This window comes from Oncorhynchus gorbuscha, linkage group LG19, assembly GCF_021184085.1.
Source record: "Oncorhynchus gorbuscha isolate QuinsamMale2020 ecotype Even-year linkage group LG19, OgorEven_v1.0, whole genome shotgun sequence".
Lineage (NCBI taxonomy): Eukaryota > Metazoa > Chordata > Actinopteri > Salmoniformes > Salmonidae > Oncorhynchus > Oncorhynchus gorbuscha.
This window is the reverse complement of record NC_060191.1, coordinates 829,523-852,912: the sequence shown is the minus strand read 5'-3', so window position 1 is coordinate 852,912 and position 23,390 is coordinate 829,523. Positions and strand designations below refer to the sequence as shown.

General features: G+C 42.0%; 1 protein-coding gene across 13 annotated transcripts in view; it reads right to left on the bottom strand.

The window, feature by feature from the left end:
* Positions 1-18,651: 18,651 nt before the first annotated feature.
* LOC124005058 (focal adhesion kinase 1-like) overlaps positions 18,652-23,390 on the bottom strand; it is a 162,965-nt gene continuing 158,226 nt past the window's right edge. For all 13 annotated transcript variants that reach the window (XM_046313942.1, XM_046313943.1, XM_046313938.1 and 10 more), the window contains 3 exons: positions 21,840-21,995; positions 19,921-20,001; positions 18,652-19,698 (listed from right to left, as the gene is read on the bottom strand). In XM_046313942.1, coding sequence (XP_046169898.1) covers positions 19,480-19,698; positions 19,921-20,001; positions 21,840-21,995 — 456 coding nt within the window. In that variant the 3' untranslated portion in view covers positions 18,652-19,479. The remainder of the gene's footprint in view (positions 19,699-19,920; positions 20,002-21,839; positions 21,996-23,390) is intronic.

Genomic DNA, 23,390 nt, shown 5'->3' with positions numbered 1-23,390 from the left:
TATCTGCATCTCTGTTGCATTGTCATGACTAAATATGAAATGATTTATCTGTATCTCTGTTGCATTGTCATGACTAAATATGAAATGATTTATCTGCATCTCTGTTGCATTGTCATGACTAAATATTAAATGATTTATCTGTATCTCTGTTGCATTGTCATGACTAAATATGAAATGATTTATCTGTATCTCTGTTGCATTGTCATGACTAAATATGAAATGATTTATCTGTATCTCTGTTGCATTGTCATGACTAAATATTAAATGATTTATCTGTATCTCTGTTGCATTGTCATGACTAAATATGAAATGATTTATCTGTATCTCTGTTGCATTGTCATGACTAAATATGAAATGATTTATCTGTATCTCTGTTGCATTGTCATGACTAAATATGAAATGATTTATCTGTATCTCTGTTGCATTGTCATGACTAAATATTAAATGATTTATCTGTATCTCTGTTGCATTGTCATGACTAAATATTAAATGATTTATCTGATATCTCTGTTGCATTGTCTGTTAAATTGTCATGACTAAATATTAAATGATTTATCTGTATCTCTGTTGCATTGTCATGACTAAATATTAAATGATTTATCTGTATCTCTGTTGCATTGTCATGACTAAATATTAAATGATTTATCTGTATCTCTGTTGCATTGTCATGACTAAATATTAAATGATTTATCTGTATCTCTGTTGCATTGTCATGACTAAATATGAAATGATTTATCTGTATCTCTGTTGCATTGTCATGACTAAATATGAAATGATTTATCTGCATCTCTGTTGCATTGTCATGACTAAATATTAAATGATTTATCTGTATCTCTGTTGCATTGTCATGACTAAATATGAAATGATTTATCTGCATCTCTGTTGCATTGTCATGACTAAATATTAAATGATTTATCTGTATCTCTGTTGCATTGTCATGACTAAATATGAAATGATTTATCTGCATCTCTGTTGCATTGTCATGACTAAATATGAAATGATTTATCTGTATCTCTGTTGCATTGTCATGACTAAATATGAAATGATTTATCTGCATCTCTGTTGCATTGTCATGACTAAATATGAAATGATTTATCTGCATCTCTGTTGCATTGTCATGACTAAATATGAAATGATTTATCTGTATCTCTGTTGCATTGTCATGACTAAATATGAAATGATTTATCTGCATCTCTGTTGCATTGTCATGACTAAATATGAAATGATTTATCTGTATCTCTGTTGCATTGTCATGACTAAATATGAAATGATTTATCTGCATCTCTGTTGCATTGTCATGACTAAATATGAAATGATTTATCTGTATCTCTGTTGCATTGTCATGACTAAATATGAAATGATTTATCTGTATCTCTGTTGCATTGTCATGACTAAATATTAAATGATTTATCTGTATCTCTGTTGCATTGTCATGACTAAATATTAAATGATTTATCTGTATCTCTGTTGCATTGTCATGACTAAATATTAAATGATTTATCTGTATCTCTGTTGCATTGTCATGACTAAATATTAAATGATTTATCTGTATCTCTGTTGCATTGTCATGACTAAATATGAAATGATTTATCTGTATCTCTGTTGCATTGTCATGACTAAATATGAAATGATTTATCTGTATCTCTGTTGCATTGTCATGACTAAATATTAAATGATTTATCTGTATCTCTGTTGCATTGTCATGACTAAATATGAAATGATTTATCTGTATCTCTGTTGCATTGTCATGACTAAATAAATGATTTATCTGTAATGATTTATCTAAATATTAAATGATTTATCTGTATCTGTTGCATTGTCATGACTAAATATTAAATGATTTATCTGTATCTCTGTTGCATTGTCATGACTAAATATTTACATTTACATCATGAAGTCTTTAAATATTAAATGATTTATCTGTATCTCTGTTGCATTGTCATGACTAAATATTAAATGATTTATCTGTATCTCTGTTGCATTGTCATGACTAAATATGAAATGATTTATCTGTATCTCTGTTGCATTGTCATGACTAAATATTAAATGATTTATCTGTATCTCTGTTGCATTGTCATGACTAAATATTTTATCTGTATCTCTGTTGCATTGTCATGACTAAATATTAAATGATTTATCTGTATCTCTGTTGCATTGTCATGACTAAATATTAAATGATTTATCTGTATCTCTGTTGCATTGTCATGACTAAATATGAAATGATTTATCTGTATCTCTGTTGCATTGTCATGACTAAATATTAAATGATTTATCTGTATCTCTGTTGCATTGTCATGACTAAATATTAAATGATTTATCTGTATCTCTGTTGCATTGTCATGACTAAATATGAAATGATTTATCTGTATCTCTGTTGCATTGTCATGACTAAATATTAAATGATTTATCTGCATCTCTGTTGCATTGTCATGACTAAATATTAAATGATTTATCTGTATCTCTGTTGCATTGTCATGACTAAATATGAAATGATTTATCTGTATCTCTGTTGCATTGTCATGACTAAATATGAAATGATTTATCTGTATCTCTGTTGCATTGTCATGACTAAATATTAAATGATTTATCTGTATCTCTGTTGCATTGTCATGACTAAATATTAAATGATTTATCTGTATCTCTGTTGCATTGTCATGACTAAATATTAAATGATTTATCTGCATCTCTGTTGCATTGTCATGACTAAATATGAAATGATTTATCTGTATCTCTGTTGCATTGTCATGACTAAATATGAAATGATTTATCTGTATCTCTGTTGCATTGTCATGACTAAATATTAAATGATTTATCTGCATCTCTGTTGCATTGTCATGACTAAATATTAAATGATTTATCTGCATCTCTGTTGCATTGTCATGACTAAATATTAAATGATTTATCTGTATCTCTGTTGCATTGTCATGACTAAATATTAAATGATTTATCTGTATCTCTGTTGCATTGTCATGACTAAATATGAAATGATTTATCTGTATCTCTGTTGCATTGTCATGACTAAATATGAAATGATTTATCTGTATCTCTGTTGCATTGTCATGACTAAATATGAAATGATTTATCTGTATCTCTGTTGCATTGTCATGACTAAATATTAAATGATTTATCTGTATCTCTGTTGCATTGTCATGACTAAATATTAAATGATTTATCTGCATCTCTGTTGCATTGTCATGACTAAATATGAAATGATTTATCTGCATCTCTGTTGCATTGTCATGACTAAATATGAAATGATTTATCTGCATCTCTGTTGCATTGTCATGACTAAATATTAAATGATTTATCTGTATCTCTGTTGCATTGTCATGACTAAATATGAAATGATTTATCTGCATCTCTGTTGCATTGTCATGACTAAATATGAAATGCCAGCTTGCTAATCAGCATGACCCCTGGCTGGAAACTGAAGTAACTTAAGATACCACAATGGACTTCTATCTGTTTACAACTAAATTAAACCTTACAATATTTATTCATAATAATAATAAGATAGGTCTTTTATAGCTCTTTTCTAAAACCCAAAGGTGATTATAGTTTCATTTTATTCTAGCAACAAGTTCAATTACTAGTCAAATGTCCCCCTTACAGAGACAATCTTACGAACCAATTATATCATGGGTTCAACTGTACTTCAGTTGGAGTGGATTGTTGCCTGATACGGGTGGCCCCTCATTCAATTTGTATTTGAATCAAACACAATGATACATACCATCCCCTGTTCCAATAAATTTGTCCCCTGATGAGACAAACTTGTTCCACATCATTGTCAGGCCTGTGAAACTGCCCTTGAAGTAAGATGCCAAAGGTTAAAAGTTAAACATTCAGAATAGCCAAATGATGTTCTCTTGGCACAATGTGGCAAACAGAGTATTTCTAATTTGTGATGGTGTTTATGGCTGCCAGAACAATAGCACATCTATAACAGACCAACTATGAAATAACAGTTCCCAGAGTCTGATATGTCCGTTCAGGGTATATAACAAACAACTGACTGATTGCTGCACTCAAACCCAGGTCTCTCGAAAGAAAGATACTAATGTGAGATTTCTTCATCACACTATGAGTTTTTTAAATTGAAGCCCAATCAGTGGACCAGCCAACACTAAAAAGGAACCTGTGGCTTCTCCTTTTCTGGTTACAATATGACCAATGACATCTTTCTCAATCTCAGTGACAACATCACTGCTGGTGTGCTATTCTGCACAACTGATTTCACAAGAGAGAGCAACTGTGAAAGTTATCTAGTCAAGTCATCTTGTAGTGCCAGAAATAGTCCTCTTGTAGTTGAGTTAGAAGCAGCCCATGGTTGTTGTTTTTTAAAAGAAAAGAGTAGAGAGTCTCTACAGTGTAATACAGACATGGTTGACTTGCAGCAATGATTCCTTGAGGATCTCCAGGGTTCCTCGAGTCACCACTAATTCTATGAGTGTAGTCTTTACTTGCTTTGATTGTGTTCTGCTACTAATAAACAGCCAAACTGCTGCGGCCCCTTCCCTGTCCCTGTCCATGAGAGACAACACATGCTATAAACTCCTAATGAACCTACTGGAGTTATTCATTTAAACACCACTGGCTGGCCTGACGTGAAGGTTACTTTTGGATTGATGAGTTAATGAGATGAGATTGATGAGTTAATGAGATGAGATTGATGAGTTAATGAGATGAGATTGATTGATGAGTGACTTTGTTCTGGAGGAACCACAAACTGGAATAGGAATCAATGTGACTGAGTGTACATACTGGCACTGCAAACATGGTGCACATGTTCAGCATTTTAGATCATGTAGCTAATAAAAATCTATTTTGCAACAAGATTTTCATGTTTTATGATGTTATGTTACAGAATACCTGTCAATGATAATAATGTCTTATTTGTCATATACAGTTTTTGATTTGAAATTTGTGAGCATGATGAATTTCCACTTGTCATTAAATAAGTATTAGCTCCACTGTTTGGTGGTGACACAGAGTAGGCCCTACTAGGAGTGGAACGCTAGCTACTGTAAACAGACTGGTACCCAGGCTAGTGTTGAGACACACAGCTCTGAAGTGGGACCCAGGCTAGTGTTGAGATACACAGCTCTGAAGTGGTACCCAGGCTAGTGTTGAGATACACAGCTCTGAAGTAGTACCCAGGCTAGTGTTGAGACACACAGCTCTGAAGTGGTACCCAGGCTAGTGTTGAGACACACAGCTCTGAAGTGATACCCAGGCTAGTGTTGAGACACAGCTCTGAAGTTGTACCCAGGCTAGCGTTGAGACACACAGCTCTGAAGTGGTACCCAGGCTAGTGTTGAGACACACAGCTCTGAAGTGGTACCTGGAGTAGTATTGAGACACACAGCTCTGAAGTGGTACCCAGGCTAGCGTTGAGACACACAGCTCTGAAGTGTTACCCAGGCTAGCGTTGAGACACACAGCTCTGAAGTGTTACCCAGGCTAGCGTTGAGACACACAACTCTGAAGTGTTACCCAGGCTAGTGTTGAGACACACAGCTCTGAAGTCAAGTTTCAGTGGGAATGGAAGCTGTTCCCTCCTGTTCTAACCAATTTGAAATCTCCTCAACTGTCAAATGTTCTCCTTGGTTTCTTTCAACAGATACTTTATTTTTAAAATTTTGTTTACCAAAAAAATGACAAGTGAACCCCCACTGAAAACATAATCATCCCACATTTGATCAGAATCTGAGTGTCTAAAGGATATGTTTGATGAGTTAACACAGCTCTACCCTGTGTTGTGGGAAAGGGACAGTTAAACCTCTTCAATGCTTTTAGAATGCAAGATCTATTTAAGGCTGTATAGCTTCTTGCATTCCAGAAAGTTCCTGCTTGTGTATGTGTATGTGGGTGTGCAACAACACACCATCTGGGCAGACAGCAGAAGGTGCTTACATCAGAGAAACTGTATCCTGTTGCTTACACACCTAACTAGAAGACTAGAATAACCTGCTGTTGCTGTAGAACGAGATGACCAATTCAGTTAGTCTGTATCTTTTACCCAAGTTTCATCTCATTGTCCACACATCAATCAATCAATCAAATGTATTTCTAAAGTCCTTCTTACATCAGCTGATGTCACAAAGTGCTGTACAGAAACCCAGCCTAAAACCCCAAACAGCAAGCAATGCAGGTGGCTAGGAAAAACTCCCCAGAAAGGCCAAAACCTAGGAAGAAACTTAGAGAGGAACCAGGCTATGAGGGGTGGCCAGTCCTCTTCTGGCTGTGCCGGGTGGAGATTATAACAGAACATGGCCAAGATGTTCAAATGTTCATATATGACCAGCAGGGTCAAATAATAATAATCGCAGTGGTTGTAGAGGGTGCAACAGGTCAGCACCTTAGGAGTAAATGTCAGTTGGCTTTTCGTAGCCGATCCCTCAGAGTATCTCTACTGCTCCTGCTGTCTCTATAGAGAGTTGAAAACAGCAGGTCTGGGGACAGGTAGCACGTCCGGTGAACAGGTCAGGATTCCATAGCCGCAGGCAGAACAGTTGAAACTGGAGCAGCAGGTGGACTGGGGACAGCAGGTGGACTGGGGACAGCAAGGAGTCATCAGGCCAGGTAGTCCTGAGGCATGGTCCTAGGGCTCAGGTCCTCCGTGAGAGAGAAAGAAAGAGAGAGAATTAGAGAGAGCACACTTAAATTCACACAGGACACAGGATAGACAGGAGAAATACTCCCGATATTACAAACTGACCCTAACCCCACGACACATAATCTATTGCAGCATAAATACTGGAGGCTGAGACAGGAGGGTTGGGAGACATACCAAGATCACATGTTTTGTATATGCTTGCATAAGATAGTTTGACTATATAAGCCTTACACCTCAGAGGGCATAACTGACCAGCTTCATTATTGCAATTCTTATTAATAAAGATTGATTGTTCGAAGAAATAACAGTCTCTCTCACTTGGTTAAAATTTCCACAACAGTTGTACATGTTTTTTTTTAAATATATATATATTTTGTTTACAGTTGATCATCCAACTCATGAAAGAAACATGAAGACTCTCTTTATTCTGCTACTCAGTCTATCCCTTCCCAGAGAATTCATTATTCATTCATTCATTTGTTTGTTTGTCATTTCATTTGTTTGTCATTTCATTTGTTTGTCATTTCATTTGTTTGTCATTTCATTTGTTTGTCATTTCATTTTATATGTCACTCCAGTCGATGCACTGAGATGCTATGAGATGCAGTTCACTCACCTCCAACGCTGACTGTAATCAGAACATAAAACAATGCCTGGAGCCTCATGACACTTGCATTGACCACTGAGGATAAAGCTGGTGAGGAAACCAGGAGGAATAATACACCTTGTTGAATAGCTTAGAACTGGCTGTAGACAAGCTCAATATCCAGATCAATATCATTACTTTACATGTTCAACTGATTGTAGTACATGTTAAAGTCAGTCAATGGGTGTCCTCTCTCTTCTCAGCAGACATCCCAGATAGACCTACATGATGGTAACCTTTACATTTACATTTACATTTAAGTCATTTAGCAGACGCTCTTATCCAGAGCGACTTACAAATTGGTGCATTCACCTTATGACATCCAGTGGAACAACCACTTTACAATAGTGCATCTAAATATTTTAAGGGGGGAGGGGGTGAGAAGGATTACTTTATCCTATCCTAGGTATTCCTTAAAGAGGTGGGGTTTCAGGTGTCTCCGGAAGGTGGTGATTGACTCCGCTGTCCTGGCGTCGTGAGGGAGTTTGTTCCACCATTGGGGAGCCAGAGCAGCGAACAGTTTTGACTGGGCTGAGCGGGAACTGTACTTCCTCAGTGGTAGGGAGGCGAGCAGGCCAGAGGTGGATGAACGCAGTGCCCTTATTTGGGTGTAGGGCCTGATCAGAGCCTGGAGGTACTGAGGTGCCGTTCCCCTCACAGCTCCGTAGGCAAGCACCATGGTCTTGTAGCAGATGCGAGCTTCAACTGGAAGCCAGTGGAGAGAGCGGAGGAGCGGGGTGACGTGAAAGCACTGTCACAGTTTTGTCTGTCATTCATAACCACAGGAAAGCACTGTCACAGCTTTATCTGTCATTCGTAACCACAGGAAAGCGCTGTCACAGCTTTGTCTGTCATTCGTAACCACAGGAAAGCACTGTCCCAGCTCTGTCTGTCATTCATAACCACAGGAAAGCACTGACACAGCTTTGTCTGTCATTCGTAACCACAGGAAAGCACTGTCACAGCTTTGTCTGTCATTCGTAACCACAGGAAAGCCCTTTCCCAGCTCTGTCTGTCATTCGTAACCACAGGAAAGCACTGTCCCAGCTCTGTCTGTCATTCATAACCACAGGAAAGCACTGTCACAGCTTTGTCTGTCATTCATAACCACAGGAAAGCACTGTCACAGCTTTGGCTGTCATTCGTAACCACAGGAAAGCACTGTCACAGTTTTGTCTGTCATTCATAACCACAGGAAAGCACTATCACAGCTTTGGCTGTCATTCGTAACCACAGGAAAGCACTGTCACAGTTTTGTCTGTCATTCATAACCACAGGAAAGCACTATCACAGCTTTGGCTGTCATTCGTAACCACAGGAAAGCACTGTCACAGCTTTGTCTGTCATTCATAACCACAGGAAAGCACTATCACAGCTTTGTCTGTCATTCATAACCACAGGAAAGCACTATCACAGCTTTGGCTGTCATTCGTAACCACAGGAAAGCACTGTCACAGCTTTGTCTGTCATTCATAACCACAGGAAAGCACTGTCACAGCTTTGTCTGTCATTCATAACCACAGGAAAGCACTGTCCCAGCTTTGTCTGTCATTCATAACCACAGGAAAGCACTGTCACAGCTTTGTCTGTCATTCATAACCACAGGAAAGCACTATCACAGCTTTGGCTGTCATTCGTAACCACAGGAAAGCACTATCACAGCTTTGGCTGTCATTCGTAACCACAGGAAAGCACTATCACAGTTTTGTCTGTCATTCATAACCACAGGAAAGCACTATCACAGCTTTGGCTGTCATTCGTAACCACAGGAAAGCACTGTCACAGTTTTGTCTGTCATTCGTAACCACAGGAAAGCACTGTCACAGCTTTGGCTGTCATTCTGTAACCACAGGAAAGCACTGTCACAGTTTTGTCTGTCATTCATAACCACAGGAAAGCACTGTCACAGCTTTGTCTGTCATTCGTAACCACAGGAAAGCGCTGTCACAGCTTTGTCTGTCATTCATAACCACAGGAAAGCACTGTCCCAGCTCTGTCTGTCATTCATAACCACAGGAAAGCACTGACACAGCTTTGTCTGTCATTCGTAACCACAGGAAAGCACTGTCACAGCTTTGTCTGTCATTCGTAACCACAGGAAAGCACTGTCCCAGCTCTGTCTGTCATTCGTAACCACAGGAAAGCACTGTCCCAGCTCTGTCTGTCATTCATAACCACAGGAAAGCACTGCTTTGTCTGTCATTCATAACCACAGGAAAGCACTGTCACAGCTTTGTCTGTCATTCATAACCACAGGAAAGCACTGTCACAGCTTTGGCTGTCATTCGTAACCACAGGAAAGCACTGTCACAGTTTTGTCTGTCATTCGTAACCACAGGAAAGCACTGTCCCAGCTCTGTCTGTCATTCGTAACCACAGGAAAGCACTGTCACAGCTTTGTCTGTCATTCGTAACCACAGGAAAGCTCTGTCACAGCTTTGTCTGTCATTCATAACCACAGGAAAGCACTGTCCCAGCTCTGTCTGTCATTCATAACCACAGGAAAGCACTGACACAGCTTTGTCTGTCATTCGTAACCACAGGAAAGCACTGTCACAGCTTTGTCTGTCATTCGTAACCACAGGAAAGCACTGTCCCAGCTCTGTCTGTCATTCGTAACCACAGGAAAGCACTGTCCCAGCTCTGTCTGTCATTCATAACCACAGGAAAGCACTGTCACAGCTTTGTCTGTCATTCATAACCACAGGAAAGCACTGTCACAGCTTTGGCTGTCATTCATAACGGAACCACAGGAAAGCACTGTCACAGTTTTGTCTGTCATTCATAACCACAGGAAAGCACTGTCACAGCTTTATCTGTCATTCGTAACCACAGGAAAGCGCTGTCACAGCTTTGTCTGTCATTCGTAACCACAGGAAAGCACTGTCCCAGCTCTGTCTGTCATTCATAACCACAGGAAAGCACTGACACAGCTTTGTCTGTCATTCGTAACCACAGGAAAGCACTGTCACAGCTTTGTCTGTCATTCGTAACCACAGGAAAGCACTTTCCCAGCTCTGTCTGTCATTCGTAACCACAGGAAAGCACTGTCCCAGCTCTGTCTGTCATTCATAACCACAGGAAAGCACTGTCACAGCTTTGTCTGTCATTCATAACCACAGGAAAGCACTGTCACAGCTTTGGCTGTCATTCGTAACCACAGGAAAGCACTGTCACAGTTTTGTCTGTCATTCATAACCACAGGAAAGCACTATCACAGCTTTGGCTGTCATTCGTAACCACAGGAAAGCACTGTCACAGTTTTGTCTGTCATTCATAACCACAGGAAAGCACTATCACAGCTTTGGCTGTCATTCGTAACCACAGGAAAGCACTGTCACAGCTTTGTCTGTCATTCATAACCACAGGAAAGCACTGTCACAGCTTTATCTGTCATTCGTAACCACAGGAAAGCGCTGTCACAGCTTTGTCTGTCATTCGTAACCACAGGAAAGCACTGTCCCAGCTCTGTCTGTCATTCATAACCACAGGAAAGCACTGACACAGCTTTGTCTGTCATTCTGACAGGAAAGCACTGTCTTTGTCTGTCATTCGTAACCACAGGAAAGCACTGTCACAGCTTTGTCTGTCATTCGTAACCACAGGAAAGCCCTTTCCCAGCTCTGTCTGTCATTCGTAACCACAGGAAAGCACTGTCCCAGCTCTGTCTGTCATTCATAACCACAGGAAAGCACTGTCACAGCTTTGTCTGTCATTCATAACCACAGGAAAGCACTGTCACAGCTTTGGCTGTCATTTTGTCTGTCATTCGTAACCACAGGAAAGCACTGTCACAGTTTTGTCTGTCATTCATAACCACAGGAAAGCACTATCACAGCTTTGGCTGTCATTCGTAACCACAGGAAAGCACTGTCACAGTTTTGTCTGTCATTCATAACCACAGGAAAGCACTATCACAGCTTTGGCTGTCATTCGTAACCACAGGAAAGCACTGTCACAGCTTTGTCTGTCATTCATAACCACAGGAAAGCACTATCACAGCTTTGTCTGTCATTCATAACCACAGGAAAGCACTGTCACAGCTTTGTCTGTCATTCGTAACCACAGGAAAGCACTGTCACAGCTTTGTCTGTCATTCATAACCACAGGAAAGCACTGTCACAGCTTTGTCTGTCATTCATAACCACAGGAAAGCACTGTCCCAGCTTTGTCTGTCATTCATAACCACAGGAAAGCACTGTCACAGCTTTGTCTGTCATTCATAACCACAGGAAAGCACTATCACAGCTTTGGCTGTCATTCGTAACCACAGGAAAGCACTATCACAGCTTTGGCTGTCATTCGTAACCACAGGAAAGCACTATCACAGTTTTGTCTGTCATTCATAACCACAGGAAAGCACTATCACAGCTTTGGCTGTCATTCGTAACCACAGGAAAGCACTGTCACAGTTTTGTCTGTCATTCGTAACCACAGGAAAGCACTGTCACAGCTTTGGCTGTCATTCGTAACCACAGGAAAGCACTGTCACAGTTTTGTCTGTCATTCATAACCACAGGAAAGCACTGTCACTGTCATTCATAACCACAGGAAAGCACTGTCACAGCTTTGTCTGTCATTCATAACCACAGGAAAGCACTGTCACAGCTTTGTCTGTCATTCATAACCACAGGAAAGCACTGTCCCAGCTCTGTCTGTCATTCATAACCACAGGAAAGCACTGACACAGCTTTGTCTGTCATTCGTAACCACAGGAAAGCACTGTCACAGCTTTGTCTGTCATTCGTAACCACAGGAAAGCACTGTCCCAGCTCTGTCTGTCATTCGTAACCACAGGAAAGCACTGTCCCAGCTCTGTCTGTCATTCATAACCACAGGAAAGCACTGTCACAGCTTTGTCTGTCATTCATAACCACAGGAAAGCACTGTCACAGCTTTGGCTGTCATGGGTGTAACCACAGTAACCACAGGAAAGCACTGTCACAGTTTTGTCTGTCATTCATAACCACAGGAAAGCACTGTCACAGCTTTGTCTGTCATTCGTAACCACAGGAAAGCACTGTCACAGCTTTGTCTGTCATTCGTAACCACAGGAAAGCACTGTCACAGCTTTGTCTGTCATTCCACAGGAAAGCACTAATTCCACAGGAAAGCACTGTCACAGCTTTGTCTGTCATTCAACCACAGGAAAGCACTGTCACAGCTTTGTCTGTCATTCATAACCACAGGAAAGCACTGTCACAGCTTTGTCTGTCATTCAGGAACAGGAAAGCACTGTCCCAGCTCTGTCTGTCATTCAACCACAGGAAAGCACTGTCACAGCTTTGTCTGTCATTCATAACCACAGGAAAGCACTGTCACAGCTTTGTCTGTCATTCATAACCACAGGAAAGCACTGTCACAGCTTTGTCTGTCATTCAACCACAGGAAAGCACTGTCACAGCTTTGTCTGTCATTCATAACCACAGGAAAGCACTGTCACAGCTTTGTCTGTCATTCGTAACCACAGGAAAGCACTGTCCCAGCTTTGTCTGTCATTCATAACCACAGGAAAGCACTGTCCCAGCTCTGTCTGTCATTCATAACCACAGGAAAGCACTGTCACAGCTTTGTCTGTCATTCATAACCACAGGAAAGCACTGTCACAGCTTTGTCTGTCATTCATAACCACAGGAAAGCACTGTCACAGCTTTGTCTGTCATTCGTAACCACAGGAAAGCACTGTCACAGCTTTGTCTGTCATTCATAACCACAGGAGGAAACAGCACTGTCATTCCAGCTTGTCTGTCATTCGTAACCACAGGAAAGCACTGTCACAGCTTTGTCTGTCATTCGTAACCACAGGAAAGCACTGTCACAGCTTTGTCTGTCATTCATAACCACAGGAAAGCACTGTCACAGCTTTGTCTGTCATTCATAACCACAGGAAAGCACTGTCACAGCTTTGTCTGTCATTCGTAACCACAGGAAAGCACTGTCACAGCTTTGTCTGTCATTCATAACCACAGGAAAGCACTGTCCCAGCTCTGTCTGTCATTCGTAACCACAGGAAAGCACTGTCCCAGCTCTGTCTGTCATTCATAACCACAGGAAAGCACTGTCACAGCTTTGTCTGTCATTCATAACCACAGGAAAGTCACAGCTTTGGCTGTCATAACCACAGGAAAGCACTGTCACAGCTTTGGCTGTCATTCGTAACCACAGGAAAGCACTGTCACAGTTTTGTCTGTCATTCATAACCACAGGAAAGCACTGTTTGTCTGTCATTCATAACAGCACTTTGTCTGTCATTCATAACCACAGGAAAGCACTGTCACAGCTTTGTCTGTCATTCGTAACCACAGGAAAGCACTGTCACAGCTTTGTCTGTCATTCATAACCACAGGAAAGCACTGTCTGTCATTCACAGCTTTGTCTGTCATTCGTAACCACAGGAAAGCACTGTCACAGCTTTGTCTGTCATTCATAACCACAGGAAAGCACTGTCCCAGCTCTGTCTGTCATTCATAACCACAGGAAAGCACTGTCCAGCTTTGTCTGTCATTCATAACCACAGGAAAGCACTGTCACAGCTTTGTCTGTCATTCATAACCACAGGAAAGCACTGTCACAGCTTTGGCTGTCATTCGTAACCACAGGAAAGCACTGTCACAGTTTTGTCTGTCATTCATAACCACAGGAAAGCACTATCACAGCTTTGGCTGTCATTCGTAACCACAGGAAAGCACTGTCACAGTTTTGTCTGTCATTCGTAACCACAGGAAAGCACTGTCACAGCTTTGGCTGTCATTCGTAACCACAGGAAAGCACTGTCACAGCTTTGTCTGTCATTCATAACCACAGGAAAGCACTGTCACAGCTTTGTCTGTCATTCGTAACCACAGGAAAGCACTGTCACAGCTTTGTCTGTCATTCATAACCACAGGAAAGCACTGTCACAGCTTTGTCTGTCATTCATAACCACAGGAAAGCACTGTCACAGCTTTGTCTGTCATTCATAACCACAGGAAAGCACTGTCACAGCTTTGTCTGTCATTCGTAACCACAGGAAAGCACTGTCACAGCTCTGTCTGTCATTCTGTCAACCACAGGAAAGCACTGTCCCAGCTCTGTCTGTCATTCATAACCACAGGAAAGCACTGTCACAGCTTTGTCTGTCATTCATAACCACAGGAAAGCACTGTCACAGCTTTGGCTGTCATTCGTAACCACAGGAAAGCACTGTCACAGTTTTGTCTGTCATTCAGGAAAGCACTGTCACAGCTTTGTCTGTCATTCGTAACCACAGGAAAGCACTGTCACAGCTTTGTCTGTCATTCTAACCACAGGAAAGCTCTGTCACAGCTTTGTCTCACAGCTTTGTCTGTCATTCATAACCACAGGAAAGCACTGTCACAGCTTTGTCTGTCATTCACACTGTCACAGCTTTGTCTGTCATTCATAACCACAGGAAAGCACTGTCACAGCTTGTCTGTCATTCACTAACCACAGGAAAGCACTGTCACAGCTTTGTCTGTCATTCATAACCACAGGAAAGCACTGTCACAGCTTTGTCTGTCATTCATAACCACAGGAAAGCACTGTCACAGCTTTGTCTGTCATTCATAACCACAGGAAAGCACTGCTCTGTCATTCTTTGTCACAGTCTGTCATTCATAACCACAGGAAAGCACTGTCACAGCTTTGGAAAGCTGTCATTCTGTCAACCACAGGAAAGCACTGTCACAGCTTTGTCTGTCATTCAACCACAGGAAAGCACTTCACAGCTTTGTCTGTCATTCGTAACCACAGGAAAGCACTGTCACAGCTTTGTCTGTCATTCATAACCACAGGAAAGCACTGTCACAGCTTTGTCTGTCATTCATAACCACAGGAAAGCACTGTCACAGCTTTGTCTGTCATTCATAACCACAGGAAAGCACTGTCACAGCTTTGTGTCATGTCATTTTGTCTGTCAACCACAGGAAAGCACTGTCACAGCTTTGTCTGTCATTCATAACCACAGGAAAGCACTGTCACAGCTTTGTCTGTCATTCGTAACCACAGGAAAGCACTGTCCCAGCTTTGTCTGTCATTCATAACCACAGGAAAGCACTGTCACAGCTTTGTCTGTCATTCATAACCACAGGAAAGCACTGTCACAGCTTTGTCTGTCATTCATAACCACAGGAAAGCACTTCATTCAGGAAAGCTTTGGCTGTCATTCGTAACCACAGGAAAGCACTGTCACAGTTTTGTCTGTCATTCATAACCACAGGAAAGCACTATCACAGCTTTGGCTGTCATTCGTAACCACAGGAAAGCACTGTCACAGTTTTGTCTGTCATTCATAACCACAGGAAAGCACTGTCACAGCTTTGTCTGTCATTCATAACCACAGGAAAGCACTGTCACAGCTTTGTCTGTCATTCATAACCACAGGAAAGCACTGTCACAGCTTTGTCTGTCATTCATAACCACAGGAAAGCACTGTCACAGCTTTGTCTGTCATTCATAACCACAGGAAAGCACTGTCACAGCTTTGTCTGTCATTCATAACCACAGGAAAGCACTGTCACAGCTTTGTCTGTCATTCATAACCACAGGAAAGCACTGTCACAGCTTTGTCTGTCATTCGTAACCACAGGAAAGCACTGTCACAGCTTTGTCTGTCATTCGTAACCACAGGAAAGCACTGTCCCAGCTCTGTCTGTCATTCATAACCACAGGAGCACTGTCACAGCTTTGTCTGTCATTCATAACCACAGGAAAGCACTGTCACAGCTTTGGCTGTCATTCGTAACCACAGGAAAGCACTGTCACAGTTTTGTCTGTCATTCATAACCACAGGAAAGCACTATCACAGCTTTGGCTGTCATTCTGTCATTCAACCACAGGAAAGCACTGTCACAGTTTTGTCTGTCATTCATAACCACAGGAAAGCACTATCACAGCTTTGTCTGTCATTCAACCACAGGAAAGCACTGTCACAGCTTTGTCTGTCATTCATAACCACAGGAAAGCACTATCACAGCTTTGTCTGTCATTCATAACCACAGGAAAGCACTATCACAGCTTTGGCTGTCATTCGTAACCACAGGAAAGCACTGTCACAGCTTTGTCTGTCATTCATAACCACAGGAAAGCACTGTCACAGCTTTGTCTGTCATTCATAACCACAGGAAAGCACTGTCCCAGCTTTGTCTGTCATTCATAACCACAGGAAAGCACTGTCACAGCTTTGTCTGTCATTCATAACCACAGGAAAGCACTATCACAGCTTTGGCTGTCATTCGTAACCACAGGAAAGCACTATCACAGCTTTGGCTGTCATTCGTAACCACAGGAAAGCACTATCACAGTTTTGTCTGTCATTCATAACCACAGGAAAGCACTATCACAGCTTTGGCTGTCATTCGTAACCACAGGAAAGCACTGTCACAGTTTTGTCTGTCATTCGTAACCACAGGAAAGCACTGTCACAGCTTTGGCTGTCATTCGTAACCACAGGAAAGCACTGTCACAGTTTTGTCTGTCATTCATAACCACAGGAAAGCACTGTCACAGCTTTGTCTGTCATTCGTAACCACAGGAAAGCGCTGTCACAGCTTTGTCTGTCATTCATAACCACAGGAAAGCACTGTCCCAGCTCTGTCTGTCATTCATAACCACAGGAAAGCACTGACACAGCTTTGTCTGTCATTCGTAACCACAGGAAAGCACTGTCACAGCTTTGTCTGTCATTCGTAACCACAGGAAAGCACTGTCCCAGCTCTGTCTGTCATTCGTAACCACAGGAAAGCACTGTCCCAGCTCTGTCTGTCATTCATAACCACAGGAAAGCACTGTCACAGCTTTGTCTGTCATTCATAACCACAGGAAAGCACTGTCACAGCTTTGGCTGTCATTCAGGAAAGCACTGTCACAGTTTTGTCTGTCATTCGTAACCACAGGAAAGCACTGTCCCAGCTCTGTCTGTCATTCGTAACCACAGGAAAGCACTGTCACAGCTTTGTCTGTCATTCGTAACCACAGGAAAGCTCTGTCACAGCTTTGTCTGTCATTCATAACCACAGGAAAGCACTGTCCCAGCTCTGTCTGTCATTCATAACCACAGGAAAGCACTGACACAGCTTTGTCTGTCATTCGTAACCACAGGAAAGCACTGTCACAGCTTTGTCTGTCATTCGTAACCACAGGAAAGCACTGTCCCAGCTCTGTCTGTCATTCGTAACCACAGGAAAGCACTGTCCCAGCTCTGTCTGTCATTCATAACCACAGGAAAGCACTGTCACAGCTTTGTCTGTCATTCATAACCACAGGAAAGCACTGTCACAGCTTTGGCTGTCATTCGTAACCACAGGAAAGCACTGTCACAGTTTTGTCTGTCATTCATAACCACAGGAAAGCACTGTCACAGCTTTATCTGTCATTCGTAACCACAGGAAAGCGCTGTCACAGCTTTGTCTGTCATTCGTAACCACAGGAAAGCACTGTCCCAGCTCTGTCTGTCATTCATAACCACAGGAAAGCACTGACACAGCTTTGTCTGTCATTCGTAACCACAGGAAAGCACTGTCACAGCTTTGTCTGTCATTCGTAACCACAGGAAAGCACTTTCCCAGCTCTGTCTGTCATTCGTAACCACAGGAAAGCACTGTCCCAGCTCTGTCTGTCATTCATAACCACAGGAAAGCACTGTCACAGCTTTGTCTGTCATTCATAACCACAGGAAAGCACTGTCACAGCTTTGGCTGTCATTCGTAACCACAGGAAAGCACTGTCACAGTTTTGTCTGTCATTCATAACCACAGGAAAGCACTATCACAGCTTTGGCTGTCATTCGTAACCACAGGAAAGCACTGTCACAGTTTTGTCTGTCAATCATAACCACAGGAAAGCACTATCACAGCTTTGGCTGTCATTCGTAACCACAGGAAAGCACTGTCACAGCTTTGTCTGTCATTCATAACCACAGGAAAGCACTATCACAGCTTTGTCTGTCATTCATAACCACAGGAAAGCACTATCACAGCTTTGGCTGTCATTCGTAACCACAGGAAAGCACTGTCACAGCTTTGTCTGTCATTCATAACCACAGGAAAGCACTGTCACAGCTTTGTCTGTCATTCATAACCACAGGAAAGCACTGTCCCAGCTTTGTCTGTCATTCATAACCACAGGAAAGCACTGTCACAGCTTTGTCTGTCATTCATAACCACAGGAAAGCACTATCACAGCTTTGGCTGTCATTCGTAACCACAGGAAAGCACTATCACAGCTTTGGCTGTCATTCGTAACCACAGGAAAGCACTATCACAGTTTTGTCTGTCATTCATAACCACAGGAAAGCACTATCACAGCTTTGGCTGTCATTCGTAACCACAGGAAAGCACTGTCACAGCTTTGGCTGTCATTCGTAACCACAGGAAAGCACTGTCACAGCTTTGTCTTTTTGTCATCATTTTATTTCATTCTTTATTTTCTCCTATTTGACAAGATGGCCGACTGAGCCAAGACAAAATATATCCCAGTGTTTGTGATCCTCCATGAATCACCATTGAGCTTGTGACAAGTGTTAACAATGAAGCAGACAGGTTAGACATAGTGTGAGGAGCTCAGTGTTCTGTCTACTAAAGCAGACAGGTTAGACATAGTGTGAGGAGCTCAGTGTTCTGTCTACTAAAGCAGACAGGTTAGACATAGTGTGAGGAGCTCAGTGTTCTGTCTACTAAAGCAGACAGGTTAGACATAGTGTGAGGAGCTCAGTGTTCTGTCTACTAAAGCAGAGAGGTTCCAGTTCAGTTGTGTTGTCCACATCATTCTCCATTTGTCCTCTGGGGGGAACAGTTTCTGAAGTGTGCCTCCTGATTCTTCTTCAGATGAAATCTGGGACTGTAGGAATTCACAGTTAGTCAGCTGACACAATCGGTGCAGCATAAAATAAAATAACTCTTCAAAGATTCCAAGTCTATAAAAAGGAGTGGTGTGTTGGGGAGTGAGGGTCAGAGGTGGTCGCTAGTCTGCCTGGTGATGCACATGGAGTCCAGTCCATATGATGGTCCTGTAGAAGCAGTATCCCGTTCAAATTCCTTCACAGTGAAATCTTCCTCATTCCTCCCTTCCTTGAAGTAATCACTGATTAGACATGACAGAACAGGTGAACAAACCCAAGGCTGCCTTCACATGGCTTCCATCTGTCCAGACAGTCATTCAGACAGAAGCTTTGTGTTGACTCAGTTCATCCCACACTCCACACCCTCCTCCCACAGCGCTAGTGAGGTGGCGGCCGGGCCTGGCCCAACATCCTGAGCCGGCTCTGGTCGATGACGTCTAGAAGGTTCTTGGCGTCTACGGCCAGGGCGTGGGCGGCCGTCAGCATCTGTTTCTTGTAGTCCTGCTGCAGGCTGGTCATGACGTACTGCTGGGCCAGCTTCATCTTGTTGATCAGCTCCGCCAGGTCAGAGTTCAACAGCTTCTGGGCCATCTCCACCTTTAAGATAAGATAATACTTTATTAAAACAGAAATGTTCCATATATTATTATTATTATTATTATATACTGAGAGATAAAATAAAAATAGGTTCAGCGAATGAACAGGGTGCACATATTCCAGTATTATATAACTAATTAAAACCAAATGTCCTGTATAAGAGGGGGCAGACGGGACTAACATAGTGCTGGATCAGAAGAGGCCCATGCCTGGTTAACGTACCTCTCTGTGTGTGCTAGCTGGAAGTAACGTGATTGTTTCATCCACTGTGGCCAGGAGTGTTCTCAGTGCCAGACCCACATCCTGAAACACAAATATACTCATATACTCATAATCCTAGAAATCTGTTCTTTCCCATGTAGCTTAGCTGGTAGAGCATGGCACTTGCAACGCCAATGTTGTGGGTTCGATTCCCATTGGGGACCAGTATGAAAATGTTTGCACTCACTACTATAAGTCTCTCTGGATAAGAGAGTCTGCTAAATGACTCACTACTGTAAGTCTCTCTGGATAAGAGAGTCTGCTAAATGACTCACTACTGTAAGTCTCTCTGGATAAGAGAGTCTGCTAAATGACTCACTACTGTAAGTCTCTCTGGATAAGAGTCTGCTAAATGACTCACTACTGTAAGTCTCTCTGGATAAGAGTCTGCTAAATGACTCACTACTGTAAGTCTCTCTGGATAAGAGTCTGCTAAATGACTCACTACTGTAAGTCTCTCTGGATAAGAGTCTGCTAAATGACTCACTACTGTAAGTCTCTCTGGATAAGAGTCTGCTAAATGACTCACTACTGTAAGTCTCTCTGGATATGAGAGTCTGCTAAATGGCTCACTACTGTAAGTCTCTCTGGATAAGAGTCTGCTAAATGACTCACTACTGTAAGTCTCTCTGGATAAGAGTCTGCTAAATGACTCACTACTGTAAGTCTCTCTGGATAAGAGTCTGCTAAATGACTCACTACTGTAAGTCTCTCTGGATAAGAGTCTGCTAAATGACTCACTACTGTAAGTCTCTCTGGATAAGAGTCTGCTAAATGACTCACTACTGTAAGTCTCTCTGGATAAGAGTCTGCTAAATGACTCACTACTGTAAGTCTCTCTGGATAAGAGTCTGCTAAATGACTCACTACTGTAAGTCTCTCTGGATAAGAGTCTGCTAAATGACTCACTACTGTAAGTCTCTCTGGATAAGAGTCTGCTAAATGACTCACTACTGTAAGTCTCTCTGGATAAGAGTCTGCTAAATGACTCACTACTGTAAGTCTCTCTGGATAAGAGAGTCTGCTAAATGACTCACTACTATAAGTCTCTCTGGATAAGAGAGTCTGCTAAATGACTCACTACTGTAAGTCTCTCTGGATAAGAGAGTCTGCTAAATGACTCACTACTGTAAGTCTCTCTGGATAAGAGAGTCTGCTAAATGACTCACTACTGTAAGTCTCTCTGGATAAGAGTCTGCTAAATGACTCACTACTGTAAGTCTCTCTGGATAAGAGTCTGCTAAATGACTCACTACTGTAAGTCTCTCTGGATAAGAGTCTGCTAAATGACTCACTACTGTAAGTCTCTCTGGATAAGAGTCTGCTAAATGACTCACTACTGTAAGTCTCTCTGGATAAGAGTCTGCTAAATGACTCACTACTGTAAGTCTCTCTGGATATGAGAGTCTGCTAAATGGCTCACTACTGCAAGTCTCCCAGGATAAGAGAGTCTGCTAAATGACTCACTACTGTAAGTCTCCCTGGATAAGAGAGTCTGCTAAATGACTCACTACTGTAAGTCTCTCTGGATAAGAGAGTCTGCTAAATGACTCACTACTGTAAGTCTTTCTGGATAAGAGAGTCTGCTAAATGACTCACTACTGTAAGTCTCTCTGGATAAGAGAGTCTGCTAAATGACTCACTATTGTAAGTCTCTCTGGATAAGAGAGTCTGCTAAATGACTCACTACTGTAAGTCTCTCTGGATAAGAGAGTCTGCTAAATGACTCACTACTGTAAGTCTCTCTGGATAAGAGAGTCTGCTAAATGACTCACTACTGTAAGTCTCTCTGGATAAGAGCGTCTGCTAAATGACTCACTACTGTAAGTCTCTCTGGATAAGAGAGTCTGCTAAAGGTCAAGTGGATAAAACATTCCTACCTTCACCATTGGCACGTATTCCTCGGGAGGCGCAGGCTGAATTTTACTGGACATCTCTATGACAGCCTTCACCAGTCCTGTGACATTCTCGTAGACCTTGTCATTAGAGCGGTCCAGGTTGGCAGTGGGGGGTGGGCTGATCTCCTGAGGCTGGAGCTGAATGAAGGAGAAAAATACACTGTGAGCAGAGATGGAGAAATAACAGAGCGGGTCAGATGATTCATATAATATTCAACCTTGCATTTCTTAACTCTCACCAATAGATGGCAGTATATATCACCAGTCAGTCAACACCACATTCATTCATGGTAGTAAATCACAATGACAAAATACCCAAGAAATTTGAAATGTTTGTAGAGACTGTCACCAGGGGCTAAATCAAGTCAAACATATCCTTGAAATTGTTCATTAGGTCTAGAGAGGGTTAGAGGTTATGTTAGGAAGATGTCAGCATCTGGAATAAACAATACTTTCTATAATGGAGTTATTTGGAATTCAGCATTATTCCCAAATCATGTCAAAAGTGTCAAAAGTGCACAGATCCCATTTAGGAAGAAGTCAATGTGTTATATTTAGGATTCAGAGGGTTGTTTGAAACAATGTCGTAGACAAACATTATTATGGCCACACAAACACAGATCTGAACATACACAAGCACTACATGGCCCACTATAAGATCGTTACATCGCCCACTATAAGACCGCTACATGGCCCACTATAAGACCACTACATGGCCCACTATAAGACTGCTACATGGCCCACTATAAGACCACTACATGGCCCACTATGAGATCGTTACATCGCCCACTATAAGACCGCTACATGGCCCACTATAAGACCACTACATGGCCCACTATAAGACCGCTACATGGCCCACTATAAGACTGCTACATGGCCCACTATAAGACCACTACATGGCCCACTATAAGACCACTACATAGCCCACTATAAGACCTCTACATGGCCCGCTAAAAGACCGCTACATGGCCCACTATAAGACCTCTACATGGCCCGCTAAAAGACCGCTACATGGCCCACTATAAGACTGATACATGGCCCACTATAAGACCTCTACATGGCCCGCTATAAGACCACTACATGGCCCACTATAAGACCACTACATGGCCCACTATAAGACCACTACATGGCCCACTATAAGACCACTACATGGCCCACTATAAGACCTCTACATGGCCCGCTAAAAGACCGCTACATGGCCCACTATAAGACTGATACATGGCTCACTATAAGACCTCTACATGGCCCGCTATAAGACCACTACATGGCCCACTATAAGACCACTACATGGCCCACTATAAGACCACTACATGGCCCACTATAAGACCTCTACATGGCCCACTATAAGACCACTACATGGCCCACTATAAGACCTCTACATGGCCCACTATAAGACCACTACATGGCCCACTATAAGACCACTACATGGCCCACTATAAGACCACTACATAGCCCACTATAAGACCACTACATGGCCCACTATAAGACCACTACATAGCCCACTATAAGACCACTACATGGCCCACTATAAGA